Source organism: Chiloscyllium plagiosum, unplaced genomic scaffold, assembly GCF_037043375.1.
Source record: "Chiloscyllium plagiosum isolate Xiang-an unplaced genomic scaffold, Cpla_swu_hap1 HiC_scaffold_15, whole genome shotgun sequence".
NCBI lineage: Eukaryota > Metazoa > Chordata > Chondrichthyes > Orectolobiformes > Hemiscylliidae > Chiloscyllium > Chiloscyllium plagiosum.
In genome coordinates, this window is record NW_028270153.1 from 33,616,272 (window position 1) to 33,630,097 (window position 13,826).

Consider the following 13,826-nt stretch of genomic DNA (forward strand, 5'->3'; position numbering starts at 1 on the left):
TCATATTATCTCAAGAATCAGGGAGATCCCCTTTGGTCTGCAAACAACATAGGAAGCAGCAGCAGATACCAACACCCAAGCTTTAATACAAGGGACAGCAATATCAGGGTCTCCCAGCTCCTCCTTTCCAAGTGCACCATCACAGTAACATTGCCTTTATTGGCTTACTCCCTAACAAATGCAAACTTCCAAGATATAATTGATAGTTTCTCCAACCAACTAGTTCAGAGAGGAGATTATACACGCTGGTGCAGTGTGGGACCTGAACCCAGGCCTTCTGGCTCAGAGAGGAGCCCCCACCCAGATGTACTCACATTACTTGATCAATGCCCTTCACCTGTATATCCTTAATACAACAACTAACACACCACTAACATGATAGACTGATTAGACATTACCATTAAAAATAAAGTAGTAAACTGAACAAAATATATGGCTTGCCTAATAAGTTTAAAAGTGATACTTTTACAAACGATGTCTATACCGATAGGAGCCCCTACAATGTGGAAACAGGCCCTTCAGCCCAACAATTCCACACCAACCCTCTGAAGAGTAACCCACGCAGACCCACTCCCCAAGCCCACCATCCTATATTTACCTGTGACTAATGCACCTAATCCACATATCCCTGAACACAATGGGAAATTTAGCACTATGACAAATTCACCTAACCTGCACATTTTGGGTTGTAGGAGGAAACTGGAGCACCCGGAGGAAACCCATGTAAACTCCACACAGACAGTGGAGGCTGGAATTGAACCCGGGTCCGTAGCACTGTGAGGCAGCAGTGCTAACCACTGAACCACCGTGCCACTCTGGTAAATTAATAGTTGCCTGAAATAGTTGATTATGAAGCAGCAAAGGTGGTACAAATGTTGAAGATCATTGCATAAATTGGTTGGTTCGGAATTAACACCCAATTTTGTTGCCCATTTCTTTTTTTCATTTAATTATTGCTACTTTAGCACATCACCATCCAACAACCAACTACTTTCAGTTTCATCAATGATTTTTCTCTCTGTCAAATGATCGAAGGTGGACTTGATTACTGATGTATCACCTTCATTTAAAATTCAGAGAAAAAAATGACCACACTCAATGTTATAAGATCTCAATAATATCCAGTCTTAGGCTGATAAAGGGGGAAGTAACATTCATATTAATTGAGTACTGACTATTTTCAGGTCCAACAACCTTACCTTAAACTTGACTTTGACATCTTGGAAGTCACTATTGACGAAAAACTCATAGTTGAGACCAGTCACTAGCTCAGTGGCTGGAGGCAGTGTATGGCTCGTTTTGCAAATCCTCAAAGTATTGCAATCGGCTACAAAATGCAAGTCAGGATTGAGATGGGACTATCACTACTAGTAGAAGTTGTTACAGCTCCAAGAATATTCAAGATACTCAATCATACCCAAATCAAGGCAACCCAGCCACTCACTGCTGTTGTCCCACGGATACAATTTATAATATCAACCAGCGTTCCAACCCTTTAACATTTCTTCAGCAGAAACCTGCAACTTCCACTATGCAGAAGCACAACCACAACATGTAAATGAGAACAACACTGCCTCCAAGTTTCTCTCAAAACACACACTACACCAACTTGGACATAGGTTGTAATTCCCCCACTGGCACAAGCATGACTTCTAGAACTTTTAACCTACCAAACCTGTGCATCCCTATGACAATGTCTCTATGACGCTATACACTTCAGATGCTGCAGTTCTAGTGTTAAAGCAGGATGAATACAGAGCCGTAGCCCAACAAGCAGATTTCCCAGGAGAAAGCAGTCTCCATTTGCTTTATTTTGGAGATATTCAATCTTTCAGTCCAATATAGATTTTTTTTCCTAAACATGCATTAAAATTGTGTAAAGTATAGTAATAACCCCAAAAACTGAAGTGTTAATACACCATAAACATCAACTTTCCTGTATTCCGTTAAAAATCACACAACACCAGGCCATAGTTTAACAGGTGTAATTGGAAGCACTAGCTTTCGGAGCGCTGCTCCTTCATCAGGTGGTCACTTGTTGGACTATAGCCTGGTGTTGTGTGATTTTTAAACTTTGTACACCCCAGTCCAACACCGGCATCTCCAAATCATTCCTGTATTCAGTGTACGTTTTAATGTTGCGAAGAAATTATCTAGTTTTGAGTGGCAGTTTAAAGATTTATTGGGGCTAGGTATAATTTGAGTTATATCAATGATTTTGCAATACTGGAAGCTCATGCTTAAAAGCAGAATTAAAATCCAAGTTATGTGCAATTTTAAGTTAATAAGGCATATAACACAGAAATACACATAAGAAAACTTCAAAAGTTAAACAAAACGCTCACACACTACTGATCAATGTTTTCCCTTCTTTTACATGTTATTTGTCTCAGGTGCAACAAGACTACCTATATTACAATGTATTAATGAAGCACCCTAAATGGACACATGAAGACTTCAGTTGCAACATTTCTCCAGAGAAAATGTTTCAAATGATAAACTCAAAGCTAAGGTGCACTGACAAATTAAATAAATCATTAAAATAGGAACCAGAAAACATTAGACATTCAATAGATGATAAGAATAGTATGAAACGATGGAACTTAGTCAAGAATATGGAGGTTTCAAAAGGTAAATATGAATCCTTCTTGTTTTTTCAAAGCAAAATTTAGTAAAATTTCAGGTGTTCCATACACTACATCAATATTACACATACATATATGCTACAAACTTAAGAACTTCCTTAAATTGTTTTGGATTTTATTTAATTCAACATACAATTGATCTCCCGTGGTGTTGCTCTATTCGTCCTCCGCCTAGAGCATGGCTTTGGTAATAACATGCCGAGACGAAAGATGTGTTAGGTTTTAAGTTCCGGTATATAATTCAGATACTACACCTACAAACAAAATTCCTGAAGAGAAATATTCTAAGCCAACTTTAAGACTAACTGAAGAGAAATATTTCTTAAAACTTCAACTCTTTTTCCTTGTGAAATAGCAAGATTAGCAATGCAGAAGAAGAAAAAAAAATCCAGAAACCACTGGTTTTCTTTCCTTAAAAAGTGAATTCTGAAGGTGACTGGATGATATTGCAGAAACACTTGAAACCTTTAAATACAATATAAAAGCACTGAGTGTTTGTGGAATTTGATTGGAACTAATTCCACTATTTCTACTGACTGGCAGTTAGCAGTAAAATGAAAGCTTTGACTGGCAATTGCACAGAGTTATAAGGAATGATGATGATGTCCCTGACCACTGTGATAAGCTTAGCTACACAGTCAGCTTATTCTGCCAAACTGCATGTCTATTCTCTTATCACTTGGCTGTCAACTTTTTGACTAGCTTGACATACCTGACCAATGGATGCTCTAGTGCAATTATGGTGGGATGGCATGAACAGCCAGAATCCAATGGTTATGCAGAAGTACTTTTTTTGCATTTTTAGCTGCATCTCCAATTTGGATGACACCAGCAGGAGTTGGCCAGATGGTGAATCCTGTGCCAGATGTAAATCCCCAACAGTATTAAGGCCTGGGCACCAACCTCTTTTCTTTAGGCATTCTGATGATCTCTAAACCCAGATATATGTCTTCACTCTCTTCTAAAGTAGTGAAGGTCTTGAAGTTTCTTCAAATCTCAGTGTGGAAGAGAAAAAAGAATATTCTTCGTCAACTGTATTTGGATTGTGAAGTGCATGAGTTTACTTTGAATAATGAACAAGATTTGAAGTATAGCAGAATATTAGGTGCACAGGACATAAGACCTATTAATTAGCCAGACTTTACCAAATTTAACATAAAATTCTTTTGTTTACTTGCAATTGTAAAATATAAATCATAAATATTGCTAATTTAAAAGACAATTGCATTCAAATCACTTACCACAATTGGAATTCTTAAGTAGAACAAGCTGCTTCTACAACCAAAATAATTTAAACAGCCACATAACCAGTCCTCTCTGCTATTATAAAATGAGTTTTCACTATCTTCTTTTAAAAAAATTTGAATGACTAATCACTGGGCTTTCCAACCACCGCACTTTTGTAGATGCTATTGCTTTAGCTCAAAGAAATTAAAGTAATTGCTTCACTGAACCAAGTAACCATAAGTGTGTCTTCAGCATCATCACTATTTTTCTGGTAGCCACCTTCATCTGCACAGGTCAACTGCTTCATCTCATATATCAATATCTTCAGCATTCAAGTTGGTGGCAATGACTATTCGAAATACTGGCAGTGCAGTCACAGTAATTGTAGCTAACATAAAATGCTGGTGACAGATCATGATTGACTGAAGTACCCTTACAACCAGAAGATCCAAATAATGAATTAAAAAAGTGACAGATCAATGTTATACTAATGTCTGACCACAATAAATGCCATTGGAACCTTAATAGTGATACAAGGCAAGACCAAAGTACACCGTGACAAAATTTATAAAACTGGAGAGTCAAGTGATTTTTACATTTCAGCAGTTGATAAGTACAATGGTGTATTTACTCGAGTAGACACTCGAACTGATAAGTCGTGATCTACAAATGGGTCGACACTCCAGAGTATGAAAGGTGGGCGTTCCCATTCCGGGTGGGGAAAAAATACACGTTGAGGGGAGCGGAAGATAGGAACATTTGTTCAATACGTTCAGAACACGTTATGTGCCGTGGTTAGTTCCATTTGAGGATGCAATCTGACCTCATCCGTTCCTAGATATCCGAAAAGTAGCTCGGAACGCTTGCAAAACAAAAAGAGAAAGCCTACCTCTGAGGAACGTCGATGTTTGCCGAAGGAAGGAGGCGTTTCTGTTCTGACACTGAGCCAAGGGGGAGGGTCGAGTGCTCCTTCTCCACCTCGCGAGTTCTGTTACATTTGTTTTCCAGATACCGGTCTTCGGGTTTTTTGGCTGTCAGGCCGCGTGGCTCTGGGGATCTTAAAGGAACATCATTCTTTTCTCGTTCTTGCAAAGCCACCACCGATTCACTGCCTTTGCAGTTCAGAAGCATCTGCAATTTTATAAAACCCAGAGCTTAATGACTTTTTTTTTGTTTCCTCCGCCGCGGCAAATGAAACGTTTTTCTAAAGAAGAATCCTTTATTTTCCACAAGTAAACATCAGGCAAATCAACCCAAAACGTTCGGTTAGTTTTCCTATTGCAGGCCTGCCTGTTGCCAAGTCAAACTGGACAAAACCCAATGTCCAGATATTGAAATGACAAGTCCACAAGTGGCAAAGTTGTTTGGACAGTTCGCTCCAAGGAATATGCTGTATCTAGATTGACATGTTTACTTTCAAAAATGGGACCGACACTAATAATACACCAGTGTAACAGGCGTTTGGTCTCGCTGGAGGTGGGCATTTAATTATACCGGTTTCCTTGCTCCACTCTCTTTAAACTTTGGACGTGCACTTCAGGCGCCATCTTAGTTTCAATATGTATTCCAAATATAAAAAAGTAATATGTCTGATTGCAAAAAAAATAAAATCATGCATCGACTTTGCAATCGGTGGAAACCATTTAACCTTTTGTGCAATGAAATGAACAGATGTTTAAATACCTTTTGATTATATCCGGATTTTCCTTTTCCAGATACTTTGACATCGATGCAGATTATTTCTTCTTCTGCATACTCTCTGAGAGAGCCATCGTCTAACATGATTGTGTATAAATTATTGCTCGCAGGGTCGTTCTTACAAGCCTGTATCACTCCAGAAACTCTGACTTCGCCGGATGAACTTGGCGCGCAAACCTTAGTCCCTACAACTTTATATTTTTTTGGAAGGCGTTTGGAGCTCATGGTCTTGCTTTTTGAGGGGGGGGGGGGGAAGAGTGACGAGATGAACTACAAACTAGGCGCCTATAATTTTTTTCCCCTCACGGAAGAGGCTAATGCAATTTTACATTCGTGTCAGATTCTGATGTTTGCAGACAGACAGAGAGAGAGGGAGGAAGAAGCCACCCCTCCACTCTGCGAGCCGGCGTTCCTGCTGATTACAATTGTTTTGCTTCTCTCTCTCTCGCCGCCCGGGCTGAGCCGGGCCCCGCCCCCCTCAGAGCTAGGGCCCGCCTACCGTTCACACCGATTGGTGGCTCCACGTTATAAACATTCCATTAAAGAACGCTGACAGTGGCAACAAGGCGTGCGGCTGGTGTAGCTACTTGTCACTCAGCGCCGCCGGCCCGGGCACTGCTGCCGGTGCTCGGACAGCGCAGTTTGCAGACCGGCTGCCCCACCTCGCCCCCTTTCACCCCACCTCCTCTTCGTCCCTCCCTCCCTCCCTCTCTTTACTCCCTCCTTTCCAACCCCCTCCCGCCTTTTCCAGCGCACCCCATTTTTTCCCTCTTTTGTACCTCACCCCCTTCTTCTCATCTACCCACCCTTGCAACCAAAAGTTGGGTCAAAACATTTCAAAACCAACCATTTGACTGCCATGTGCCTGTCACTCATTTCTAAGTTTGGCCACGCCTGTTTGATTTATTTTTAATCCAGTCTCGGATACGATTGGATTTTTAGAAGTTGCGCCTCTTCTATTTTCGTTGATTGCGTCTGCCCCATTTCAAGCGATCTCTGGTTCTCAGTCTGATTATTACTCACTCACTTAGTTGCCTTGTCCACCTGCAACTTGCTGCTGCTGCTGCTCAGCTTAGCTTCCTTTCCGCGTCGAAGCTTGCTCCAAGGGGGGGGAAAGTTGCACGTTAAGAAACGGTGCTGACTCCCCACCCCCTGCGATCAGCCTGTGGGCAGGAGTAATGGAATGGACTGCGGAGCGCGCCGGCCGGTTTCTCCGCCCATCAATCATAGCAGAGAGCTAGCAGGGACTTGACACTGTAATGTTTACAGCACGTAGTGCACGTCGTTGTTCAAACGGAGACCCAGCGGCCGGAGGGAAAATGGCAGCCCTTTTGAGTCTTGCTTGGTTAACTTTTAAAAAATTATTAATCTAGAATTTGCATCATTGTGATATGAATACAGTCCTTGTAGGTAAACGCACACTTTTCCTTCCTAAGTGGAGAGCGAGGGAGAGGGGCTAACTAATTTCATTTGACTCGTGAAAGCTAATATGATTTAAAAAGTGATTAAGTGACAGGCCAATAATAGACATTTGCATATAATTAGGGTGCACTGACATGACAGTTATTTCATCTAGGCTTTTTAAATAGCATTTTAATGCCAAGGTGAAGCGAAATTTGATGACGTACGTGTCGAAACATTAAAATTTTATCCAGCCCATTGGGCTTGTATTTTTATCCCTATTGAGAATTCAGTGATGAGAGAATATAACTTATTAAGAAAGTTTGCAGTGCAAACTATTTGTTTAGACTAATCTTTCTTCTAAATGTTTTCTATTGTCCAAAACTGTTTGGTTTGTCTGCAGTTGAATTTCTGGGATGGGGTGGGATGAAATATCTGGTCAATTGCATATGAATGATGGGAATTTTGTTTCTACAGTGCTACTTTTAATCTGGAGCTTTTCTTTCACATTGAGGTCTCGATTTGGAAACTTGCACATTTTCTTGTGCGAATACAAATTTTAAAGCAATTGTTGCAATTTTTATTAATTGGTTCACCGGGATTGGAATATTTCTTGAATGGAATATGTAACAATTGATAATGCGTTTCTTGAAATGCTCATGAGGTTAAAGGTACATGGAGAATGTGTCCTCCACAGTCATGGTAGTTTGTTGCCTAGTAAAGGTAGAATCAAACGATATAAAACTGATGATATGGATATAGCATCCATATATAAACAATATAAAACTGAATTGTCTATATTACATAATGTGCTCCCCATACTCCATTTTCAAACCACATTTTTCATATATTTATGATTTTCGTTAAAAGCAATCCACTAATTTAATGGGGTTGCAATTAATTTCACTTCAATTAACAATCACTATTTCTGACGATTTAATCTTGGCAGCATTATTTATTGAGAATCTGTTAACACTGATCATACACTTCTTGTTAAAATGTGCTGGGACTCAATTTTTACACATAACATGAATCATGGATTTAAGGAGGGCTTTCTTTCCCTGGAGCATCAGAAGCCGAGGAGTGACCTTATAGCAGTTTTTAAAATCATGGGGAATGGGCTGAATAGCCAATGTCTTCTTCCTAGGATAGGGGATTTCAAAACTAGAGGACATAAGTTTAAGGTGAGAGGGGAAAGATTTAAAAGGGACCTGAGGGGTAACTCAGAACATGTTATGTGTATGGAACGTGCTGCCAGAGGAGTTGGTGGAGGCAGTTACCATTACCACAATTGAAAGGCTACATGAATAGGGAGGGTTCAGAGGGATATGGGGCAAATTGCTGGTAAATGGGACTAGATTGGTTACCAATAACTGATCAGCGTGAATGAGTTAGAATGAAGGGTCTGTTTCCATGCTGTATAATTGGATCTAAAAATAGTGGATATCTTGTCATTTGTCAAGATTCTATAGACTCTGGGATAGTTCCTATGGTTTGGAGGGTATGGATTGATTTTGGAACCAGAGGTCACTGTCTAAGGATACAAGGTAGGCCATTTAGGAGTGAGATGGTGATAAATTTCTTTACCCATGGTGGGGGTGAACCAGTGGAAGTGGCTTATTTGAACTTGCAGAAGGCTTTCAATAAGGTCCCACGTAAAAGATTAGCATGTAAGTCAAAAGTGTAGGGGATTGGAAGTACTGAACAGACATGGATAAATAACTGCTGAAAATGTGTTGTTGGAAGAGCGCAGCAGGTCAGACAGCATCCAGGGAACAGGAGAATCGACGTTTCGGGCATAAGCCCTTCTTCAGGAATGAGGAAAGTTTGTCCAGCAGGCTAAGATAAAAGGTAGGGAGGAGGGACTTGGGGGAGGGGCGTCGGAAATGTGATAGATGGAAAGAGGTCAAGGTGAGGGTGATAGGTCAGACTGGGGTGGGGGCGGAGAGGTCAGGAAGAAGATTGCAGGTTAGGAAAACGGTGCAGAATTCGATGGATTTGACTGAGACAAGGTGGAGGGAGGGGAAATGAGGAAACTGGTGAAATCCGAGTTCATCCCTTGTGGTTGGAGGGTTCCTAGGCGGAAGATGAGGCGCCTAGGCTACTTGCGGAGCGTTTCAGAGAACACCTCTGGGACACCCGGACCAACCAACCCAACCACCCTGTGGCTCAACACTTTAACTCCCCCTGCCACTCCACCAAGGATATGCAGGTCCTTGGACTCCTCCATCGCCAGACCACAACAACACGACGGTTGGAGGAAGAGCGCCTCATCTTCCGCCTAGGAACCCTCCAACCACAAGGGATGAACTCGGATTTCACCAGTTTCCTCATTTCCCCTCCCCCCACCTTGTCTCAGTCAAATCCATCGAATTCTGCACCGCCTTCCCTACCTGCAATCTTCTTCCTGACCTCTCCGTCCCCACCCCAGTCTGACCTATCACCCTCACCTTGACCTCTTTCCACCTATCACATTTCTGACGCCCCTCCCCCAAGTCCCTCCTCCCTACCTTTTATCTTAGCCTGCTGGACAAACTTTCCTCATTCCTGAAGAAGGACTTATGCCCGAAACGTCGATTCTCCTGTTCCCTGGATGCTGCCTGACCTGCTGCGCTCTTCCAGCAACACATTTTCAGCTCTGATCTCCAGCATCTGCAGACCTCACTTTCTCCTCATGGATAAATAACTGGTTGGCAGACAAGAAACAAAGAATTGGAATAAATTAAATAATCCATTTTCTGAGTGGCAGCCAATGACTAGTGGGATACTGCAGAGATCAGTGCTTGAGTTTCAGCTATTCATTTATGACTATTTGGAAAAGCATAGCATGATTAAAGGCAGTCAGTATGGCTTAGTGAGGGGCAGGTCATGCCTCATAAATCTTATTGAGTTCTTTGAGGAGGTGACAAGACAGGTCAACGAAGGTCGAGCAGTGGATGCGGTGTATATGGACCTCAGCAAGGCATTTGATAAGGCTCCCCACGGTAGGCTCATTCATAAAATCAGGAGGTATGGGATAAAGGGAGACTTGGCTGTCTGGATTCAGAATTGGTTGGCTGACAGAAGGCAGAGAGTGGTTGTAGATGGAAAGTATCCTGCCTGGAGGTCAGTGGTGAGTAATGTCCTGCAGGGCTCTGTTCTTGGACCTCTGCTCTTTGTAGTTTTTATAAATGACTTGGATTAGGAGGTTGAGGAGTGGGTTAGTAAATTTGCTGATGACACAAAGGTTGGAGGTGCCGTTGATAGTATCAAGGTCTATTGCAGGTTGCAGCATGACATAGACAGGATGCAGAGCTGGGCTGAGAAATGGCAGATGGAGTTCAACCTGGATAAGTGCAAAGTGATGCATTTTGGAAGGTCAAACTTGAATGCTGAATATATGATTAAAGATAGGCTTCTTGGCAGTGTGGAGGAACAGAGGGATCCTGGTGTTCAAGTGCATAGATCTCTCAAAGTTGCCACCCAAGTGGATAGGGTTGTTAAGATAGCATATGGTATTTTAGCTTGCATTAACGGGGATCGAGTTTGAGCCGTGAGGTTTTGCTGCAGCTCTACAAGACTCTGGTGAGACCACACTTGGAATATCGTGACCAGTTCTGGTCGCCTATTATAGGAAAGATACGGAGGTTTTGAGGAGAGGGTGCAAAGAAGGTTTACCAGGATGCTGCCTGGACTGGAGGGCTTGTCTTACAAAGAGAGGTTGACTAAGCTTGAACTTTTCTCGCTGGAGAGAAGGAGGAAGGGAGGTGACCTGATTGAGGTGTACAAGGTATTGATAGAGTCAATAGCCAGAGACTTTTCCCCAGGGCAGGATTGACTGGCACAAGGGGTCATAGTTTTAAGATATTAGGAGGAAGGTATCGAGAAGACATCAGAGGTAGGTTCTTTACGCAGAGAGTTTTGAATGTATGGAATGCGTTGCAGCAGTGGTGGAAGTAGAGTCATTGGGGACATTTAAGTGACTGTTGGACATGCACATGGACAGCAGTGAATTGAGGGGTGTGTAGTTTAAGTTATTTATTTTAGATTAGGAATAATCCTCGGCACAACATCATGAAAGGCCTGTTCTGTGCTGTACTTTTCTATGTTCTATGTTGTGTATTCACAATACATGATAATGATTTAGAAGAGAGAGCTAAATGTAATATCTCTAAATGTGCCTTTGATGAGGGTTCAGAAATGCTTTGATGCGAGTTAAGCAAATTGAATGTGTGGCAAATGCATAGCAGATGAAGTATAATGCAGTTAAATGTAAAGTTATTCACTATGGTAGCAAAAACTGTAAAGTGAATTATTAATTGAATGTTGTTAGATTGGGTAAGGAGGAAGTGCCACAATACCTGGGTGTTTTTGTACAATAGTTGCTGAAGGTGAGCTTGCAGGTGCAGCAGGCGGTGAAGAAGGCAAATGGTATAATGGCCTTCATAGCAAAGCAATTACAGTACAGGAACAGGGATGTCTTACTTCAGTTTATTACAGACCCTTGGTGAGACCACTCCTGGAGTATTGTGTGCAGCTTTGATCTTCTTTATCTGAGGAAGAATGTTCTGGTGATGGAGGGATGAAGGTTTATCATACTGATTCCTGGGAAGGCAATACTGATGTATGAAGAGAGACTGGATGACTGGATCAGTTAAGCCCATATTCATTGGAGTTTAGAAGAATGAGGGAGGAATCTCATTGAAACCTATAAAATTCTAACAGGACGAGACAGGGTAAAAATGGGAAGGATGTTCCAGATGACTGGGGATTCTGGAGTCAAGAGCTTACAGTCTAAGATATGGGGTAGACCATTTAGGACTGAGATAAGGTTAAATTTCTTTACCCAGAGAGTGGTGGCCTTGTGAAATTCTCTGTCACAGGAAGGAGTTGAGACCAAGACATTGAATGTTTTCAACAAGGAGATAGATACAGTTCTTAGTGCTAAAAGAATCAAAGGGTCTGGAGCGATAGAAGGAATAGAGTACTGAGTTGGATAATTAACCATTATTACATTGAATGGTAGAGCAGGCTTGAAGGGCTGAATGGCCGACACCAGTTCCTATTTTCTATGTTTCTGCAAATGTTTATCTCGTACCTTTGGTACTTGCAGTTTTGAAGGTGAAATTTTGGTGACAAGTATCTGAAATTTTTATAGTGATGGGAAGAATCCACAAGTCAATACCCATTTAGAGAATAATTTCAGAAGTGGCCAGTCTCAGTCAAATATTCTCTGATAATGTACCTGTAATGCTCATTGGAATGTTTTACAACATCAAAGCACCTATGTAAATACAACTTATTTTTCTAAATACACATCTGCTGAACAGGTGAAAGGAATACAGTAAGCTTTAGTAGTATTTTAATGGTATTGTCTTTTGATTAGCTAGGAAGGTGAAATTGTCCATAATTCCTGCAACTGATTGTGGCGCTTGAAACAAAAACGCATTGAGTTAGAAATGGCTACAGAGTCCTGCGTTTAATTGCGTGCTGACATTCTCTGCCCGTGTTCACTTGTGTAATGTGGTAGAGGATGGCCGGCTATTTCCACTTGCCTTGTCATTGCCGGCAGTGGCTCCTGCATGTCATAATTTTCAGGATATCAATTCAGTTTCTTGAGTAGATAAGCCCCTAGGACAAAGCTGCTGATGGTGTGAGCTTGTAATTCAAAATGCTGATAATAGAAATGCTGAATTGGTGGTTAGCTGAGATTGATATAAGATATATAGTTGTAATAAAACTCTCTACTCTGCATTTCTTATAAACTGTACAATATGCTCTTTAATAAAAATGTGAAAATGGGACAGAAGATTTTAATGACTTCACAGTCACTAATACGTAGTATTGACATTAAAAGAGGAAGTTTGATGTCTGATTAATAATATTGATACACTGTGAGGTACTAATTTGTGAATTACACCGAAAAGTGCATATCCAGAGAAAGATTGTAAATCAAGAAATCGTTTTAATCTCTGAAGAAAATTTAATGGGCTGGAATCTCTCTTGAAATATGCTGCCTAGTTAAAACTGTACTTCTCAGTTTCATTCATCAAAGCTACGAGTAGGAGAAAGTGAGGATTGCAGATGCTAGAGATCAGAGTCAAAAAGTGTGGTGTTGGAAAATCACAGTCGGTCAGGCAGCATCCGAGGAGCAGGAGAGTCGACGTTTGGAGCATAAGCCCTTCACCAGGAATGTCCTAATGATGAGCATATGCTCCAAACATTACTTCTAAAGCTACAAGTGGGCATGATGTGCACCCACATGAAATTAGTCTGAACCCCAATGTTGAAAAATCAGTAGAAATTTGAATTTAGAGTAGATTAGATATTTTAGAGGAAGATCAGAACAGTTACATGGAATTTCATAGAATACAGCAAAAAATGCATGATACCCCATTTGGTCCAACCAATCTATGTCATTTATTCAGGACAATCATGACCAGTTTTGAGATTTAATAAGGACTCCCCTTGATGAGAGCAGGAATAGTCGCATATTTTTCCCCAAAGATGTGAAGCAGAGACTTGATTTTGTCAAGGTCTTGCATGTGAGAATGATTAAGAAGGAAACTCAGACCTCTTGGCATCATGGTAGCCCACAAACCACAACAGCTAATGAACTTAAAACATCCTATACAGACAACAAGCAAAACAAATGTCATTTACAAAATACCTTGCAAGAACTGTAATAAACACTACATTGGACAAACAGGTAGAAAACTAGCCACCAGGATACATGAATATCAACTAGCCACAAAAGACATGACCCACTATGACTAGTATCCTTACATACAGATGAAGAAGGACACCACTTTGACTGGGACAACACATCCATCCTAGGACAAGCCAAACAGAGACATGCACGGGAATTCCTAGAAG

The 13,826-nt window shown here is 41.2% G+C and overlaps 1 protein-coding gene across 4 annotated transcripts in view; it reads right to left on the reverse strand.

The window, feature by feature from the left end:
- LOC122560144 (zinc finger protein 704-like) overlaps window positions 1-6,751 on the reverse strand; it is a 112,617-nt gene extending 105,866 nt beyond the window's left edge. Inside the window, exons 1-2 of one of the 4 annotated variants that reach the window (XM_087994869.1) lie at window positions 6,598-6,751; window positions 4,762-5,003 (exon numbers count right to left, since the gene is read on the reverse strand). In XM_087994869.1, the coding sequence (XP_087850995.1) occupies window positions 4,762-5,003 (242 nt within the window). In that variant the 5' untranslated portion in view covers window positions 6,598-6,751. Of the gene's footprint in view, window positions 1-4,761; window positions 5,004-5,555; window positions 5,994-6,593 lie in introns of those variants that run through there. The other 3 variants (XM_087994870.1, XM_087994868.1, XM_087994867.1) reach the window with 3 other exon arrangements.
- Window positions 6,752-13,826: the final 7,075 nt, after the last annotated feature.